A 20,785-nucleotide genomic window follows, 5' to 3' on the forward strand; every position below is an offset into this window, starting at 1 on the left:
CGAAAGAGGCTCTCTTTTGCCTTACATGGACCAATAAAGTTAATCCACATCCTACGACGGCAAAAGGGCGCGCGACATTTTCAAGGAAGGCCCTCGTATTTCTTAATAGGTGCCTGCTCAATTGCCTTATGAAATTTAAAGCCAAAGCCAAAATATAAAATAAAATGAAAAACCATCGCCCTGTCAGTGTTTTTGGCTTTAAATTGAAAAGAGTGACAAGACACATTTTGTAGAGTTTTGTTCAATTTTTTTTATATGTTTAATTCAGCTCCATTCATCAGGCTATGCTGACGGGCACAATGTGGTCCTTTCTTAAACCAAAAATCCTGACGCCACCGCTCTTGCCAACCAAATATAGGGTTTTATTTCTAAATGAAATCACAAAGTACTCTTCTGGCTGCCACAACCCATCTGAAAATGGGACGCTTTTAAATTTACAGCTTGCAAGGAGAACAACCTTGACAATTGGAGGCTAAAGAAACTACAAAATGATACATAGAAAACAAATAGCAAGATAACCTCCTGTCTACCTGCCCAGGGAATCGCTAACAAGCTCTGACAAATAAACAGTACCTGTGCATGAGGCGCTTTGACGATATTTTGCAGTTAAACTCAAGGTAAATTAAAAAAAAAAAAACAATAACGTGAAAGCGCGAGCACCATTTCCGGGCTCGTGACAGCGGCTATAGTGGAGCGAGACGTCGGTTTGAGGGGCGCAGGGAGCGCGGCGGTGTCGGTTTCTATCCCCGGGCTGGTGGACGACAGCATGGCTGCGGGAAAGGGAGCTGGAAAACCCGCTTCAATGTGGGACAACATGCGGATACGCTTCGCTGTTTGCTTCCTTGGAGTCTTCGTTTGTTACTTTTACTACGGAATATTACAAGAGACTATGTAAGTAACCGCTTCACCTGTCTTAAACTACATTAAAGACAACGTAAGGTTGTTTATAGCCCCAAACTCCATTATCAAATCACCCATTCATAGGTGGACCTCACGTCAACAGATATCCAATCAAAGTGACTCAATTGAATTTTACAAAAGTACAACTTGCGCTGTACAGACTGTACTAGTGCAGAAACTTTACATTATGCTGTGCTAATAAGAGGTACGACAACCCCTGCATCAATAAAACACGCTAATCTGACCCTAAATCGTTGCATTTGTGAAAGGAGTTTGTTTTGTTTTATTACTTATGATAAAAGTTGTGACCCCATTCTCTGTAGCATTTGATCTGGGTCTGTTGTTCAGTATTGGGGCATTAGCGTCCCATGGGTGTTAATGACTGTCTATCAGCCTGCTGTAAACAACCATTAGCTTTCATTTTTTGATGTCAAGTCCAGCTCATAAAGGCCAGTCCAAGAACCTGGACAGTGAGAGTATTCACATCGCATACTAGGGCATGACACAGCTGGTATGTTGCTGCCTATACCAGATCAGATCAAGTTTCAGAGTGTTTACTTGGTAAACTTTAGCTTCACCCTAAAAGCTTTTTAACCAGCCTCATTCACTGGCTCTAATCTGTTGTTGTCAGCAGTGTTGATATTGCACTTTCCTGTAAGTTTGATGTTACTTCTGTTTGACAACTGCTAGAAGTCCTTGGCCTCTTTAACAAAATGTCACCATTAGTACCACACCCTGTCTGTTGAAATTTAATGCATTATGGGTCTGCTGTCTGAGGAGACTTTTCATAGCATGGAGGCTCCTTAAAGCACTTGACACCATAGCCCATGCTCCTTCCTAACACAAGGTTATTTGTTTGACTTTTCCAGCACTCGAGGGGATTATGGTCAGGGAGACAAAAAGGAGAAGTTCAGATTTGCCAGAACACTAGTCCTCATCCAGTGTATAATCAGTGCTCTGTTCGCTAAAATCCGTAAGTATTTGTTTTGAATCCTGAATCTTTCAAGCAATCTCTCAGGACAGATGTGGTTGAGATGATGATGATTTGTCAGTCAAAATAACAGTTTAGACGCCTTATTTCATGTGACATTTCCTTTTCAGTGATCCAGTTTTTTGAAGGCTCCAAGCCTGATACCACCAAGAGCTGGCTCTATGGAGTGTGTTCCCTTTCTTATCTTGGAGCCATGGTGTCCAGTAACTCTGCTCTTCTGTATGTCAACTACCCTACACAGGTTAGTCTGCCACATGAATAACTTAACATTATTTTTGGGGGATGTTGGGTCTTTGTGCAGTGGTTAGTACTGTCACCTCACAGCAGGAAGGTTCCTGGTTCCACTCTTGGTTGGACAGGGCCTTTCTGAGTGGTCTCCTTGTGCATATGCTGGTTCTCTGTGGGTATTCCCCTTACTCCTGCCATCTAAAACATGCTCATGGGGTTAATTGATGTCTCTCAATTAGGGGTTTACTGATTTTTTTTCAGGGCCAAGACATGGTAGCTTATATTCAGTTGCATTTATTATGATGTACAAATTGTACTTAATGTCAGAAAAGAAAACTTCATGACCAAAAAAATGAAGGAAAATAAACAATTTAGCACAAGCTCTATCAGCCTGAGAAACTTCTACAAGCAACACAGCATAAACGGAAACAGGAGGTGATACCATATGCTCAAATGCCAACAATCAGCCTTGATTCAGTTAGGCCGATAATCAATCTATCCTTACTCTCAATATCCTGTAGATATGAATTTAAGCCTGATTACACTGCTTGTCCCATGACCCCCAAATGGGACAAGCAGTGTAGAAAATTCATGGATGCATGTCTTGGTGCACATACATCTAAAATCCATGTTTTTGTCTTTCTAGGTGTTGGGGAAATCCTGCAAGCCCATACCAGGTAAATATGATGGCATTATTTTGAGTTAGCCTTCTGCTTTCTGCCTTCACATTTCTTGGACATCAATATCTAACATGCATAATATAATTTACAAAATCCAAATTAAATACCATACTTGCAGAAGACTCACTGGTAAAATGCAGTTGCAGGGCCCTGATTCATTTTTTTCCAGTTTATACTACTAAAGATATTTGCTTCTAGTGTGAACTTGTACAGGAATTTTGGCTTGCATTTAAAAGCTGGCTTTATTCCAAAGATATTAGAAGGTATTGCAGCCTTGAAATGTTTTGCCAACTTTAACTGATGGTTTTATGATCAAAAAAAGTCTATTATTGTTATTATCCATATTGACAGATAGAAGAGTGAACCTAAACTGTTTGCAAAATCTCTTCAATACAATGCTGTAATGTCAATTATTAATGTGAATTATTAAAGAACAAGGCTCATCGTTTGTGATGGATTTTTTTGGAATAAAAGAAGAAAAAGTACTTTAATTTACACTGTGATAAGTACTGGAAAAACATAATATAAAATAATAAAAAGCAAAGAGTCAGGATTTTCATTCATGTCTTCCTCATTACAAAGTAGCAGCTACTTATTTGGTAGCTTAGTCATAGCCATCTTATCATTTTCATTCACAGTACAGGTTTTATGCCTCAGGATTTCACCTTTGTTTACACTGATTGATTCAAAATATGAAGCACATTGAATGTAGTGCATAACGAAGAAGAGATATTCTGGTATAGATTTAAACTGCTCAAGGACACAGTGCGTAAAATGCAGACTGAAAGCACACGTAGCAGGATACAGTATGTTCTGTTTGAACATGTAGGGTTATATCTATAACTCTGCCGCTCGGTTATCTCTAGTTACACATACGGACGTACACTCAAACACTCTTTGGCCATCTGTACTCTCCTCTCTTAAACACAGGGTTGTAGACCTGACATTGCATCCAGGGCATGACTAACGCAAACCCTCATGCCGCTGTTGTATTGTTGCAGTGATGATCCTCGGTGTGACAATACTGAGGAAGAAGTACCCGCTAGCTAAGTACCTGTGTGTGCTGCTGATTGTAAGTGGCGTTGCTCTGTTTCTCTACAAACCAAACAAGACCTCAGCCATTGCGGATGACCATGTGTTTGGGTTCGGAGAGATTCTGTTGGTTAGTTCAAAAACCTTCATTTTTCATCCGTTTCTCCTGTTACACATTTATTATCATTATTGTGTCTTTTCTCTCAATTTTTTTCTGGTATGTTTTGCGGAAACATAGCTCGTCTCTCTGACATTGGACGGCCTGACAGGTGTGGCCCAGGACCACATGAGGGCCCGCTTCCAGACCAGTGCCAACCACATGATGCTCAACATCAACTTGTGGTCCACCCTGGTGCTGGGAATAGGTGAGTCAGCTGTGCTCTCTGCCAAACTCCTGTCTGACTTAATTTGTGCCTGCACCAAGGCTACTTCCTGATTGGCTCCCCTGCAGTCAGAGAGGAGAAACTAATGAGAAGAATCACCTTGATATGATTCAGTACTGCCAAAATATTACAGATAGACTGATGCTCTCAGTGTTTAGTTTTTCTTTTAGTAATGCTTGTGGTACTTAGCTGTCATGAACTCACTCATACAGTTGATTAAAATGTGCAAATACAGACTTATTTGTATAAAACCGGTTTAATGTTTGCGAAGCTTTATGCTGACTGACATGTTAATGTTTTTTAATCTAAACTGAGGCTCCTGTGGGGAGTTTGTTATGAGTATGAGTACGAGTATGTTAGCTTGTTATGAAACCGACTCAAATAAATACGCAAAATAAGTAAACAGATTGTCCACAGTTTTCACCAAATCATCATAAACCAACTGGTTCTCACAGGAGCTTTGAATCTGAACTATGTCGTCCAGAACGTAAGGGCACCAGTATTAAAATTCATGGCCTGTTGTTGTGGGTCTTCCAGAATGAAAAAAGGTTAAAACCCTCTTTCTTTGTGATGATCTGCAATGATCAGTTCTGTGTAGTGGTGTAGCTCTCTTACGATGCATTTTATGTGGTACAGGCTTGACTTGGCATGACTTGGCAGGCACTTATTTTTTGCATTACAGTATTGATTGTACATTTTCAATGTGGGGATGCAGTCATAGTATGGATTTGAGAAACTGCTGTGATGCTCAACACAACAATGGAAGACTTTTGGTCACAGAAAGAAAAAATGCATGATGGGAGATGGGAAATGGGAGATGTACGTATGAAGGAGTGGTGACTGATGAATGAGTAAGAAACAATCTTCCTGCTTGAACCTCCACTGAGTGCCATTAATCCCATGTTGAAATCCACAATGAAGTATAAAAATTAGTTGGATTGAAAGGAGTATCAATAATGGTATCATTAATAAAAGGGAGAGAAATGAACGATCTCTATCTCTGCAAAGTAAGTACTATTGAACATACAGGAGAGTTTGGGGAGCACAGGGTGAAACTGTACTCAAAAGTTACAGTTACTCTTTTACTTGAGTAAAAGAAAAGGTACTCGGCTTTAATCTACTCAATTAAAAGTAAGAAGTATTTAATATAAAGTTTACTTTAAGTACTGAGTAGCTACTAAGGAGTTGTACAGTAAAATATGATCTTTCCTTATTGGCAAGAACAACAAGAGCATAGATCTTCAACCAGGTTGTTGAGGTGAAGTCACACCTCTATGATAAAGTATAACACACTGAAAATTTGACGGTGTTAATTAAACTCACATAGAGTAGAGTTACATTTCAAACTTAAAAAGTTTTAAATTATTGGGCTTTACTACTTAAGTTTCACCACTCACTTGAATATTTTACAAAATGACAGAGCTGAAGTAACTCTTGAAAAGCTGTGACAAGGTGGGTCTTCTCTGGCAAGAGCAAAGCAGAAAGTCAACCTCATAGCAAAGCAATTTATACTGATGAAGAATAAAGATTATGCATCCTTTATGATCTCCTGAAGTCACAGTTGGGTACTCTAACTCAGCGGGTAACTTCACTCATGGTGCAAATGTTTCTGTCATTAAAAACGACACAAATCCATCAGAAACATGACCAGGCATGTCTGTTTTGGGTTGTGGTGTGGGATCTTTCTCACTATGTGCTACTGTGTAGTCAACAGAGGCTGAAAAAAGTGATTTGATTTGATAATACTTGATTGTCAGATGCAAGGTCTGAAATTTGTTTTGCATTTTAACAGCAGCTCCGTCGTACACAATTCAAGGGACAGTATACACAGAAATACATATAACATTCAAAGTGCTTGAGTATTGTACTCAACGAAAAGTAAAATTACAGTAATTTGAGTAAATGTAATCCCAACAGGCTCCCAGTGATGATACTCTAAATTTCAATTAATAGCTTAACCTTAGTTGGGACGATTTGAGCTGGCACCACATAGTGGGCAAACACCATTTATATCGTCTGCAGAGTTTTTACTCCTTCTGCCTCCTGGTACAGTCCCGTAGCTCTCAGCCTAAAGTAGCTCTGATAGTTGTGAAGTACAGATTCACAGACTGCAAGTAACCAATAGGCCTAGGCCATACTGCTTTACACTGTAGAAGGTGATGGTTGCAGCTGTACTTGCGGTAAAGAAGGGACATGTTGTCATTTTATACTGGTATGTTGGTCACACCAGTATAGGACGTGGACAAATTTTCAGATAAAAATAGTTTTGAAAAAGTTCAACTTTTAAACAGAATGTAATAATAAATGCAGTTAATTGCCTTTTGATGTTCACCAGTGCCACATTAAATGGGATATGTGGTTATGTTGCAGCTTTTCAAATGTATTAAGCTAATATTTATCACTTTTTCCTATAACATTTTGCATATCATTCTTTTTTCTGTGCTCATGTTTTTTACTTTCATGTTTTTCTAAGTATGTACACCATCACATCAAGGCCAGTTCCTTGTGATTTAGCAATTACTCAGCGATGAATCCTCTCTTGCTCTAAAATAAAACAGTAATAGTTCTGCAAATAACTGAACTAAAAACCCAGAACAACAAATGTCTTTTTTAATGTACCGTCTCTTTAAGATGCTTGTAAACTCAACACTTTATTCATCTGCAGCTGGATGTTGTATCTATTGACGTTGTAATAGTTTCAGCTGTCATAGCTGTCAATGTAATGCGCTGTTTTTCTTGATTTGTGTCATAGAAATACATTTCTACGTGAACCCCAGAGCAAATATCTGTATTTAAACTATAAGAAATGTGATTGAAATAAGTGAGACATCCAAACAAAGCTCAATGGATTCTGCATTAGAGGCTTTTTCAAAAGGGTGTGCACAATTCTCTCAGGTGAAGAAACTCATTAATTCAGTGGAGGCGAAAGTGCTCAGTGTTATCTTTATAGATAAGAAATACTGCACCTCAAAGCCCTCTTTTCTGTGTGGAGGTTTCTAAAATATTCTAAAGGCTCACACGCATAAAACAAATGCAGTCTAATGAGGTGCTTTCTAATGTTAGGCGCTAATGGGCTGAAAGATATGATCAAAAGGTCAAAGCTGGTATGAGAACTGAGAAACCGTTATCTCACTTATAGCAAACTAATTGGCAGTCTTCTGTCTGTTAGGTTTTCGTCTCTGCTGCACATCTGCTTCTTGCTTTAAAAGGCCGTGTCACAGAAAAGCTATATTTGTTTTCAAGAGAACTTCAAGTTCAGCTGTGTTAAAATGTCGCCAGATGTCATTTGTTTAAGACATTCCGGCGACCCTGCAAGAATTCCGCTTTCAATCGTCTGATGGGCTGTTATTTCCTAAGATAGGATGAGTTCCTAATACCTTTACTCCAACTTATTATTGACGCACCCCCACAAAGGTTTAGATTTAACTGTTGTTCTATTATTACACCACATGATGGTGCTCTTTGACTACAGTATGACCATCATGCTTTGAGTTCCTCAACAGATCTGTGCCTAAAATAGTCCAGCAAGAATACCTGAAACTAAAGTAAATCTGACATTTCTTCTTCTTTGGTCTTAGCTGTATTATGGACGGGGGAAGTTTGGGATTTCCTTAGTTTCACCGAACGCCACCCAAGCATCTTCTACAACATTCTTCTCTTTGGACTGACCAGTGCTTTAGGGCAGGTGGGTGAAGGAAGAAATCGGTCCATTATCTGTCTTCAATGCTTTGACTTCCCTGGTTGTGTACATCCAAATTAAACTCTTTTATGTGTTTTATAACCAGACCTTCATCTTCATGACGGTGGTGTACTTTGGGCCCCTGACCTGCTCCATCGTCACCACCACCAGGAAGTTCTTCACCATCCTCGGCTCAGTTATTCTTTTCGGAAACGTCATGACTACGATGCAGTGGGTCGGCACTATCCTGGTGTTCCTTGGTGAGAGTTCCTCTCTGGATTCATCTCCTTTGCCCCTTCTTTCCCCTCCCATTGCTTTAAAGATCCCATAATTTACTCACTGATGCAGTGTTTTCTTTAAAAATCTATGACAGTTGTGGTAAAATGCTTGCAAAAACTTGTTTAAAATCTTCTGCTAGATAGTTACTGCATGTGTTTAAATAAAAACAATAAGGTCCTATTGGGGAATATTTAGGCTTCCCACACAAACTGCTTGGTAAATAATGCATTGGAAGAATAGCTGTAAGCAAGGTACAAAATTAAACACTGACATAGTTCAAGAATGTGCTAGAATGCACATGACTCTCATGTCGTCTTTTATTGATGCCTGTAACTTCTCATAGTGGCATCCAAATTTTTAAAAGTTAGGGTGTTTAGCTGCTGATGTTCACCTTTCTTCTTCAAACATATCTGGTTTATTTTCTCACTTTAGGTCTTGGATTGGATGCTAAATATGGCAAAGCCCCGAAGAAGACGACCCACTAAAGACATGTGAAGGACAAAAGGGAAAGATTGCAGAAGAAGCGGACTCACTCTATAGCCAGTATCTTATTTTCAGAAGAAATCCTGTACAGGCATCCTGTATGTGCCTCAGAGCTGTTTAAATACACTCATGTTTGAAGCTTCGCTGTATTTAAAGGAGCTCTCTTATTTTCCACTCCAGCTTCTGTTACATACAGTGGATTTGTTGAAGGGGACACGGTTAACTTGGGATCAAATCCTGGATGAACTGTGATGGGCCATTCACATCTCTTTTTTGGACTCAGACATCACACAGTCAAAGAGGAATTATGACTGGAAAAGTGGGAAATACTGTATTTAGACAAATATTTGTTTCTGGAACCAGCACACCTCCTTTGAATGAATATTGAAATATAGAAAGCCTAAGACAGAAATCTCCATTGTTTCAGTCACTAACTTAAAACCAAAAAAGGCTTGGTTTACAAGATGTTGCTTGACTATGTGCAGTTATTAAAAATATACTTAATTATTGGCAAACATGGCCAACTATCATGCTATTATGAAATATAAACGGTTGTGTGTAGCCTGTTATGTCCAATCTTACAATTGAATTGTTTTATTTTCTACTAGTTGAAAATTTACCATAAAAGGGAAAATGTGATAAATTCCTGTGTATTTTGTTTTTTTAAACTTAAATGGAGTGGTAGTCATCAGTGGTTAAGATGAAATCTTTTAAAAGGCTTCTGCTTTTTTAAATGGCTGAAAATAGCAAATGGACACTTGATATTGTTAACACTTATCAAAGTAATTTCCATCAGCAACACTTTTTTAACAAACTGGGTGAATTAGATATATCCTTCTGTTTCCCTATTTCTAACTAAACTAGTAAGTCTAGTCTTCTTTGTGTCTATTGAATTTTAAACAAACCAATTTTTGACATTGTTTTCCTCCTTTAATATATATATATATATATATATATGTATATATATATATAGATATATGTATATATCTATATATATATAGATATATACATATATCTATATATATAGATATATATATATATATCTATATATATATAAAATATGGGTCCATAACTGACTCTAAAGCAGCCTTCCTAAACCGGGGTGCCTTCTGACATTGTCTGGGGTGTTTTCAAAATGCTTCAAATTCAACTAAGAATTAGAATTCCCATGACTATGCATAGCTATCCTAACATAAATCAAAATTGTCTCATAAGCCCTTTTCTGAAATCACATTAATGTTAAGAATAGCAAATGAATAGGCATATGTCAGTCGTGCAAAAATCATGTATTTTATACTCAGGCAGTTGTGCCAAAACTATGGTAGCCTGGAAGTGCAATACAAAATTACAAAGTCTGAAACATTTTTATTAAGTTTCAAGCAGATTTAGTTAAACCAAAACATTTTTGTATTTAAAAAAATAAATTAACAAAAAAAAAAAAAAAAAAAAACAAAACAAAAAAAAAAACATAAAAATGACAAAACAAAAAGTACATTTTACAAAACCAAACTAAGAAAAAAACCTGGAACAAATTTACAAAGTGTGATACATTACAAATTCATAAAAACTTTGACAAAACCCGAACTTTCACAGAGTCTGAAACATATTTAACTAAAACATTTTTTCATTGAAACGTGACATTAGTGACATATTTTTAAAAGAGACAACACAAATTTACACTTCACAAAAACACTTAAAAAAAACTGAAACAAATGTACAATGTCTGATAGAAAAACACAAAGTCTGAAACATTTTTACTAAACTTGAAACAAATTTTTAAAATTAAAAAGCCTCAAGTGAATGTATAAAACTGTTTTGTAAATTTGTTTTGAAAACTGCATTTACAATTTTAAAAGAAGTACATTTTTTTTAATGAAATTTAGAACTCTTTCCATTGAAAGTGTTTCAGACTTTATAATTTTGTATTTGACTTTGTTAATCCGTTTTACAAAATATAAAATTTGGCATTTACAAATGACAAATTTTGTTTTGTCATTTGTAAAAGTGTTTTGCGAATGTATTTTTCTTAATATTGTTTCAAGGTTTGTGAAAGTATTTTACACTTGGTAATTTTTGTATTGTACTCCTGGGCCACCGTACAAACTACACCAAAGTGTTTGTTTTGAGGTCATCATAACTTCCTAAAGTGTAAAGCCAAGGACGTGGAAGTGTGTTTTTAAGGTCTAAATGAGCATTATGTAAAAAAGACATGTTAATTGTTCATAAGCGTCCATTGGAGGTTCATGTTTTAATTATTTTCCCACACTAATCACTGGTGTAAAATATTAATTTCCTATTCATAGATTTTGACAGGGTGGCCTTGGATTTTTCACCCTTTTAAAGGGCATCTTGACAGAAAAAGGTCGAGAAAAGCTGCCCTGAAGTTTTCCCTCTGTTGAAGTGGCGGAGAGAAACAGCGCCTCTTGCTGTTAACTAGCTGTGAATACAGTTCCTCCAGCTGACTGCTCCAGTCTCTTTTCTCTCAATCATGTCACATAGATGACTGGAGTTTAGCTGTATTCCTCTAAATGTTGCATTGCAATAACCTTAACATCATACAACGACTGCACCATAAAATAAGGTTAATTATACCACCTTGGAGAAAAGTGAAACTATTAATATAGGATGATTTGTGAACCAGAAAGTACTAATACACATGACAATTTCAATCAATGTTATTGTGAACGTACTTTAACGTGAGTGTGGATAATTGTTCCAGCATTGGTGTATTGGTTGGTTTGGTTTCAGGGTTGAAAACTGATCATAGTGCGACATTTTTTAACTATTTAACTTTGCCATTACGAAATACTGTGAGAAAATGGTCAGAAGTGACACTGACGCATATAAATAAAAGAATACAACATGTATTATAAATACAATGCATAAAGTTGGACGGGACTGCCTTAAAACTTTAAAATAATGATAAATAAAAGTTTGTTTTCGCTGCTACGGTCAGGCAGTATTTGAAGCATCCTAACTTTCTACTCTCGGCCTTTCTTCCGCCCAAACACGTAGATTAAATTGCGCACCGCCTTGGCAGGAGTGTTCGTAATCCGTTTATTTCTGTACAAATTGAGATAAGTAAGCCTCCCTAACCAGCAAAATGTTTGCATTGGTCCGCAAACAGCTAAAAACCCACCCCGCCGTAAGTACAGCCCGCATCGTTCACTTTTCTTTATCCCTTTCAGAGTTGTTTTTCTAAACCTGACCCGTCTGGGTTTGTGTAGCTAACTTAGCTTAGCCTAACTAGTTAGCGACGTTAGCATTAGCAAGCTAGTAGTCTGCCTTTGACCGCACTGACTTTGAGGATTTTTGTCAGTAACAAGAGAGTCTTTAATGCTGGTTTTAAGTTTGACAACAGCAGAGAAATACAGCTGAATTTAGTGTTGTGAACAATGAGCTCAGAGCTATGTGGCAGTTGATGCTTTAGAGTCAAATCAGGTCACGAAGTCAGAAACTGATAGCGAGCCCAGCAGGGTCCTCAGAGCTCAAAATAGCATTTGATGCTACTAGTTAGCAGGCTAGGTAGCGTTAGCATTGGAGATGTTTAAACGATTAATTTAGTCTTTTCTTTCCTGAAAGCTTGTTATTTATTTATTTTTTTTTAGTTTGTGGTTCCATTAAGGTATTCAAGAAGTACTGACAGAGCTGTGGATTGCTACAAAACTGGATTTAAACCCGCTCATAAAGAAATAAGAGTTGTAGGTCGCAAGGGCAAATAGTCTGAACTGTGTTTGTTATTAATATTACAGCTACATTTTAAGGACAACTAACAGTTGTAAATGTTGAGCCTTGATAAGTGTACGGCTACGTTTTTGTATACACTTTGTAGCTGTGTCTGTTTACTTGACTGTTAGTGCCTTTTGCATCAAGGTCTAACCCTCCTGTCTTTGATTTGCAGCTGATCCCACTTTTTTTTTTCATCGGCGGGGGGGCAGCCATGTCCATGCTGTACCTTGCACGTCTGGGCTTGAGAAACCCTGATGTCTGGTGAGGAATTAATTCATGTCATGAGAATTTTTATCTTTTGGATGTGCTTGTTATATAGATTTAATGGGAACAGCATTGTTGAAATAGCCCATGGTTTGTCTGCGGTTTAAGTGGCCACAATGTAAGTCTGTGTTTTCCTCTGCAGCTGGGATCGCAAGAACAACCCAGAGCCCTGGAACAAGCTTGCCCCAACTGATCAGTACAAGGTGTGCCTTATTCACCACTTACAGAATCTTAAAATCCGTGTAATGCTGACTTTTGTCAGTGCTTACAAGTGTTTTCAGGGCTCATGATGGAACTTTGCCAGGCTTGTGTTGAGCCATGGGTCAGTTTAACAGTTGGATTAATCAAACAGCATAATCAGGTTAACTCTGACTTGTAGTAGCAAATCTTATAATGTCTTTAACTTCTCACACTTCATCAAAAGCTGCATTAGGAGTCCAAAGCACAAGTTGAATTTCTTGGTTTTCCAGTGCAGGAGTTTTACTTGTCAAGTTCAGATGCTAGATTGAGGGCAGCCCTAGGTCATTTATCCCTGTGTTTGCTTTTTCCTTCAGTTTTACGCAGTTAACATGGACTACAGCAAGCTGAAGAAGGACCGTCCTGATTTCTAAAGGTCATGTCTGCTGGACCAAAAGTACAAAGATGAGCTGATCCGCACAGCCCCATGCCGAACAGAGGGATGCAGAGGCTAAAACCGCACAATGAATCATATTTAAGTTACCATTGCATCTCATCAGCTTATTGGAACGTTGTCTCTTATTTGTAATTGTCAGTTGTCAATAAAATGAAGGAGTCTTTTCTCCTCAATACAGAGAAAAGAATGCTGCATTTTTGTGGTTTTGTTTTTGTGCGTTTTGCTTGCCATGTGCTTTAATTCTACATCACTTTTATATTTTCATAGCAGCTTGCTTGCTTGAATGCATGTTTAATATACTTTATTTGCGTTACCACCGAGGCCGACCTCTACACATTGTTTACAGTTACATCATGCTTGGCTGTTACTATATGGGCTGTATGGGCTTATTGCTTTCACCTCATTTCACCCTGTCCTCCTTTAACTCAGCTGCCGTTGCATTATGTGGCATGCTATTCTTGGCTGCTATCCAGTGCCTTATCGGTACAGCAGGGGCAGACTTTAACCTGGTCACGTTTGAGCAGCCAGGTCCCTTCTGTGGCAGCTGTGACAGTCGAAACAACGCTCGGGAATCTCAGAAGCATTTGGTCCTTTTTATGGGCCCTACCAGCTATCCTATGCATCTACTGCAAGCATTCAAAAGACTGAATAGACTCCTGTTGGGAAAGGATGAGTGAAATAACCCAGTTTCTCCCAGGAAAGGTTGACGTGAGTTTTTTTAAAGCAATAACATGCCCATGTGTGACACTGAGCAGCAGAAACAGGACTATAGTGGGACACGTGTAGGTGTTCCTCTTATAGAGCGACGCCATTTTCATCCGGATGAGTTTGTAAATGTCAACAGGTCGTGTCGTCCCATATGCAGCTCTGGGAAATGCGACAAGGATGAGCAGCCAACGCAGGGCAGAAAATGTCAAGGAGACCTTCCTATTTGAACAGAAGCCCACGTCTTAATCTTCACTTACCTTCACCATGAATAGATGTTTTTCTCATCTGGTGGAAAGAAAATTAACTTTGGTACAGAGTGTAGCAGGCCTTTATCAACCAATATTTCAAATAATGCAAAAACATCTATCCCAAGCTCTCTTATTGTTGATGTGAGCTGCATTTTTCAATTTGATGAAAATAAGTGGCATGCTGTGCGGCTGGTCAAGTACTTGTGGACTGTTGGGAACAAAAATATGGAAGAATTAACGAACACTTCTCGGAAAAATAGAACATTTTGTCTCTATTTTATGCTGCCACTATGTTGTTGGAACTTCTAGGCTTCCTACCTTTGAGTGATTATTTTAATTAACCAAGCTAAATGATCTCATCTTGAAATGTCAAATGTACAAGTAGCTTCAGGTTTCTTCAATTAAGTGCATTAATAACTGTGACTGCTGATTTACTTGATAAAAAATGGACTGTTAAATTGCAAATAAATAACCTTAGCTGTGGCCAAAGTGTGCTATTCAAGGTTTTTACAGTATAGATGAGAGGATCCTCAAATCAGGGTATTTTATATACTTCTGAACTTTACTTAAAAGTTTTGCATCAATGATTTTGTAACTATACCTGAAAAATAAAAATACGAGAGAAATTCTACTGGTTGTTATGGCTGTCAAAAGCGTGTGTTTGCTGAGATTAATGCAAATAATAGCGTGCCAACATGCTTTTTTCTTCAGTGCATACAACAAATAATGTGGAATGATTTAAGGCTGCTTTTACACATGCACAAAACTGATAAAAATGTGCCAGATTTTAGGCTGTGATGCTTGTGTAAATGCAAATCCATAATTTGCTCACTCTGACTTTTTTAGGGAACTTTCCTCTTAGTCCACTGGGTAAATCTTCTGCAAGGAATCTGGGTGAGCCAAGTAGGAAATCATCAGAAAGAAATCCAGGGGTGGAATTAATGCATTTATATTGAGCAATCAGTGCAATTGTGAAAACATTTATTGATACTGGGTATAGGAATATAAAAAGGAAACACTGCTATTTAAATTACTATTACTGTAAAATATGATCACCTTTAGTACCATCTGTTTTCGCCTGCTACTGCTACTCTAAGTGAAATATTTCTCAATAATTACAGCTTAAAACAAATGAACATTTCCATGATATGCTAATTTTTTGAGATGCACCTGTAGTTGAGCTCTTAGCCAACAGTGATAGTTGTAAAGTACAGACCTACAGCCCACAGGCTGTGCGCCCTTCTGCCTCTGTTCAATTGTGCTCTTCAAGGTTTAATAACTAAAGGCTGGAAATATACTCATTGTTAATTTTGCATAATGCAACACAGCTGCCATTCATCTCTGACCTGCGTCAGTTTGAGCCATTGGTTGTGCTTATCCTTAAACATTAGCATGAAACCATCACAAGATGCAGTATGCACATGTGTGGTAGGGGCAGTGTGAGAGAGGCAGCAACCAGGGAAAATTTTAAAGACAAACTGATAAATCATCCTGTGAGTGTAAATTGTGTAACTGCAGAAACACAAACATGTCTTTCAAACCAGCTGGAGGCCGATAAATTCTGTTTTAAATGTTTTTTACAACTGTGAAAATAAGAAAATAAAAGCACTTTCTCATTTCATAGTGACCTGTATGTCCCTGTCTGTGTAAGCTAAGTTTTTCATTAAAAAGTAGCTCATGAGATTTTGACTTTACTATGAAAAGCCAAAACTACCAGAAACTGGTTTGCTGACCATGGTATTACTGTGTTTGACTGGCCTGACCTGAACACCATAGAGAATCTCTGGGTGATTGCCAAGAGGAAGATGAGAGACATCAGACTCAACAATACAGACCAGCTGAAGGCTGCTATCAGAGCAACCTGGGCTTCAAAACACCCAAGCAGTGCCACGGACTGATTGGCTCCATGCCATGTTGCATAGATGCAGTGATTTGTGTAAAAGGAGCTCCAACTTATTACAGCGTGCATAGAAAAGCACAATATTCCAGAAGGTCAACATTTCTGCATTAGAAATCCTTTCTGTTGGACTGATGTTTTGTTATATTTCTAATATTTCGAGATGGTAGATTTTTGTGAGCCATTATCATCAAGATAAGTCAAAAAATATTTCACTTTATACTGATGAATTTAATATATTTTTAGATGCACTTGTATCTCCAGCATAGCATCTGTAAATACAGGATTGTGAGAGAAGAAAAGCTGTTAAAAAGTGTCTACCAACCTCATCCTGCATCACGTTTTGAGCTGCATTGCAATATTCTACTGCCAAAATTACAACAAAGGACAACAGTGCATGAAAAATTTTCAAACACCTACTGATCTGCTAATGCCATGACTACAAAGTATTTTGTCTCCCCACTGAATTGTTCAAATTTGCCCATTATAGTCATGATGTCCAAATAAACAACAAAGCAATGCAAAGTTTACGAATGTGATGCCTGTGCAGGATGTGCACACTTCCAAAGAATTATGTTATGTTGTTGACACCTAAAACTGGAGACCCCTAAAAATGGTCTTCTTTATTCCTTCATGCTGAGGAGCTTCCTTATCACCCAACCTTGTGACAGTCACCACTGAGGGTCATCTTTGACGGACAGCTGGAGGGTTCAGAGTTTAAATGGCTTCATGGCGATGAATTCTCAGCGGACACAGGGCTGTGGAGCCAGTCCTGACCTGCATCTTTACCCTCTTTTTCCCTGACCCCTGACCTCTGTGCAGAATCCAGGCCTTTCCTGCCCTGCTGCAAAGGTAACATTGAAAAAATAATGAGGGGAAAATAATGTGAGGGAGACGCGGGGCGATTGCTGCTGCTGCAAATTGTCTTCTAAAGGTCATGCCAAAGGTCAGGCAGTCCAGTAACAGGGAGAGTGCAGAATCCTGTAGAGATTGGGCTAACAAAGTCCTTACTAAAGCATCTTCATAGAGGATGGGAGGGTTTAAAGAGTGCGCAAGACAAGGGTGGGTAATAAACTTGATATATCTGCATCTGCATACACCCAAGCTTGCAAACTAAAAGACTCTTAGCAAGCATAGTGTGGGTTTTCTCCTTTTTCATTTCATGTAGTTTACATGAAATGAAAATAAAGCGAATGCAATGTTGAGTAAACACAGTATGTCAGCAGGTGTTAATCTCTTCAAGTGTTGTAATCCTGCATACTTTCATTTTAACATCTCAGCTGAGAGGATGATATTTTGTTGGCAGAAATTTCTTCCATTTTTAATCATTTAGGAAGCCATACCCTGCCAAGAAAATAATCGTTTTATTTTTTCTTCTTTTTTGGCAGTTTTTCCCTTTAGCACATGTGTTATTATTGACTTTATACCAAGTTTTGCCAAATTAGACCTAATTTAAACTTTCTTAATTTTGCCTATTTAGTTGGAGCAACAAATTATACTCCAAAAAGTTTGCTATAACTGCATGCAAAAAATACATAACTCATTTTTGCTGTGGTTTAGGATCTGCTGACTCAAAAATGATCATTTGTGGCTCTTTAGCAGCTATATGATCCATCATGTTTAATAGCAGAGGCTAACTATGTCTGCTGTTTGTCAATGTGCAACAAACAAGACAGGCTGAGCTGAATGCAGCCACTTGTTGCTGCGTGAACTAATGATTGAGCTTGTTAAGGCAGTAGTGGACACAGGATGTCTGAGGGGCAGGGGCGAAAATAATTAAAAGGGCACCTTCTGTGGGGCAGTGGTGCACAAAAGTTGTTCATTTATGGTGAAAAAGTTAGTAAGCTGGAATAAATTCAATGTTTTTATCATAGGATTGAATCTTGGCCAGCTTCAGTTTGAAGAGGGACCGCTCTACTGGAGCAGTTGTCATTGATGATGTGGCATAATGCAGTATATTGAGGAGCTTTGTCAGGGCAGGGAAAGGTTCTTTACCAGTTGTCCACTGGAAGGCACCCTAGAGGGCATTTTGCCAATGTTATATCCAATGGGAGGGCCTCCTGGAGGATAATTTAACATGTTATGGCTATTGAAGGGGCACCTAAGAAGGCACTCAACCACAACCACTACATTTAAGCCATTTTCTCAAGATTCAAACGGTTCTGGTTTTCCCGAGATAATTCCTCGAGAAATTTCCATGCTAAGGGAGAAAAGATAGAGTGTGTTCAGTCTTCAGTGGTTGGAGATTTGTAAAAACGTGGTTTATGATTCCCAATAGGAAGGTAGTGGTGGGTCCTTAGGCCTGTCCAGTTGAAAACCACTGCTGGGAGGGCACTTTATCATGTTTTATCCACTTGGAAAACACCCTGGTGGGCACTTAACCATTGTTTTTCCTATTGTAAAAGCACCCTAGATGGCACTTTATGATGTTTCATGTACTGGGGGGCACTGTAGTGTTTTTTATTGTCAACTGAGAGGACATCATAGAGGGCACTTTACATTGCTTTTTCCAAAGGTAGAGCACCCCAGAGTGCACTAAGTGATGTTTTTTTTTTTTTTTAGGGCCCCTTATCATATTTGTCAACTGAGAGTACACCAAGGTTTGCATGTTATCATGTTTTCTGGAACATATAGGTACCCAAAAGTCCAGTTTCGCAGCATACATATTCAAATTTTAAATTCACATTTTAGAATTTAAAGAAATTGATTGGCTCCACACTGATGCATGAGGCCCTTTTAATGTTTAATCAGGTGAGCTGAATAGAGGCATAATAGAAATAAATGTGATGTGCCATCTGACTATTTAAAATCCCAGTGTAATTTACAGTATTTGTCTGCATATTTGAAATGTTCTGTGCTTTAGAACCTGTGCAGATTACATATCTTATATATCAGAGAGCATCTAATGTGCCAAAGTGACCACAACTCCCATGAGTAGTGCCATGCCTGGATATAAGGAATGAAAATAAAACATTGAACATGTGAGCATAATGCCCTATTTTAAGGGATTTGATATCAATTTGCACTAAAACTTCCACCTTTATCACCTGTACTCAGCAGACAAAGTGCGACAACCACTGTGATAAACTAGCTGTAACATTTGCTCTGAGGAAACACGAGGTCTTTAAATGTTCTCCTGAAATGATTACACTCAAATATTACAAAGATTCTTCTTTGTTTTTGTCCTTATTCTTTGTCTTCCTTTCAAACCATTGAAACGTAATTTAATTTGCACTCAATCAGACTGAGGCTGGCTGTATCTCACCAAAACCCCAGTGACGCATGTGAACACTGGTCCCACTGGAGCCACAAACTGGCTAGAGCTCCATTATCATTCCATTGTTTCCTTACTTTTTCTCTTCTCTGCTGCTGGGCAAAAGCAGAGACGTGGTAACTGAGTGAGTCCTGAACGGTAATGGCTAGATTAGTTGGAGGATATTGTATGTTGTAAAGCCAGGCACACCAAAATATTTTTAAATCCACATATGACGATAAATAATCAAGATCAACAGTTCTGTTCTTATTGTGTGAATTAGAATAAATCTAACACTGGAAAAATGTTGTAGCGGCAAATTATGGCATTTCCTTTCTGAGATACATGGCAGCGAAGATGAACAGTCTGTGAAAGTGGCCGTTAGAAGCTGTGTTTTCATTACAGCTTGTCACAAAATGAAAGCGATATTTCCTACATTTTGACTAAGTTGAATATGTTTCCATTGAAGGGAGTTTTGGGCAAGAGCCTCGCAATTCTTATAAAACTTCATCTTGTGCAAGACTCTGCTGGAAAGAAGCTGGACGTTATGATTACATCTACAGCGGTTGCCTTGACAATCTTGAACAACAGACAACGGCAACAAATGATAGTTCAGAGGCAAAGTTGGTATGTATGGAAAAAGCCATGTATAAGGGTATAAGTATGAAGTTAAGAAAAGTCTCATCTCCTCTTCTCTCCATGCTGGTCGACTGGTCGTCGAAACATCTGATAAACCTCCTCATGAGAGCGTAAAAACCTTTGACCGATATTTGAGAAGTTTTTCGAAATTCAGGTGTTTCCATTACAAGTTTTTTTTGTGCTATTTAGATTTTGCAAATTTGATGGTGTCAGCTTGGCCTTGACTTCAAAGCAACACATGCCTAAAACTTGCACAGTACTGTGTCTGTTATATTGATGGTTGCACATTATACCTTTAAATACAGCGGCTACTGTTTAGAATGGCATCTTTTCATGAAGCAGTGGTTGATATCTCTGACTGGTGTGTTCACTGGGAATTAAGTGTTATATGTTATCACATAGCAGGAGCTGTAAGTGATACCTCCTCCACTCTACAGCTCCTCTTGGCACTAAACACTTATCGATTATGTCACCTTATCTTTCACACTCACATTTACTCTCTATAAGCTACAGCTGCGTTGATGATAAACTATCTATTACATGTTCTCCTTCCATTAAACACACAGTATGGGAAAATATGAAAAACCTCCTCCAGGATAAAGCACACTGTGATAGCTTTCATCCTCTTTTATCATCATGTCAATACCGCCTGTTTAATGCCTTAGTTACATCTCAATTACCTCTTTATTTCCACTCAGACTTACACAGACATGAATGCTCGCAGATGCATTACTGAAGGAATAAACCGCTCTCCCTCC

General features: G+C 38.3%; 2 protein-coding genes across 2 annotated transcripts; both read left to right on the forward strand.

Moving 5' to 3' along the window:
• Nucleotides 1-326: 326 nt before the first annotated feature.
• slc35b1 (solute carrier family 35 member B1) lies at nucleotides 327-9,296 on the forward strand. The gene is made up of 9 exons (XM_041816963.1): nucleotides 327-891; nucleotides 1,770-1,873; nucleotides 2,002-2,132; nucleotides 2,766-2,796; nucleotides 3,801-3,961; nucleotides 4,070-4,196; nucleotides 7,793-7,899; nucleotides 8,000-8,153; nucleotides 8,605-9,296. Exons 1-9 carry the CDS (start codon nucleotides 767-769, stop codon nucleotides 8,655-8,657), a joined length of 993 nt encoding a protein of 330 aa, XP_041672897.1. The 5' UTR covers nucleotides 327-766; the 3' UTR covers nucleotides 8,658-9,296.
• A 2,344-nt stretch (nucleotides 9,297-11,640) lies between these two features.
• Nucleotides 11,641-13,469, forward strand: ndufa4a (NDUFA4 mitochondrial complex associated a). The gene is made up of 4 exons (XM_041816836.1): nucleotides 11,641-11,800; nucleotides 12,557-12,645; nucleotides 12,791-12,851; nucleotides 13,203-13,469. Exons 1-4 carry the CDS (start codon nucleotides 11,759-11,761, stop codon nucleotides 13,257-13,259), a joined length of 249 nt encoding a protein of 82 aa, XP_041672770.1. The 5' UTR covers nucleotides 11,641-11,758; the 3' UTR covers nucleotides 13,260-13,469.
• Nucleotides 13,470-20,785: the final 7,316 nt, after the last annotated feature.

The sequence above is a fragment of the Cheilinus undulatus genome, linkage group 21 (assembly GCF_018320785.1).
Source record: "Cheilinus undulatus linkage group 21, ASM1832078v1, whole genome shotgun sequence".
Classification (NCBI taxonomy): Eukaryota; Metazoa; Chordata; class Actinopteri; order Labriformes; family Labridae; genus Cheilinus; species Cheilinus undulatus.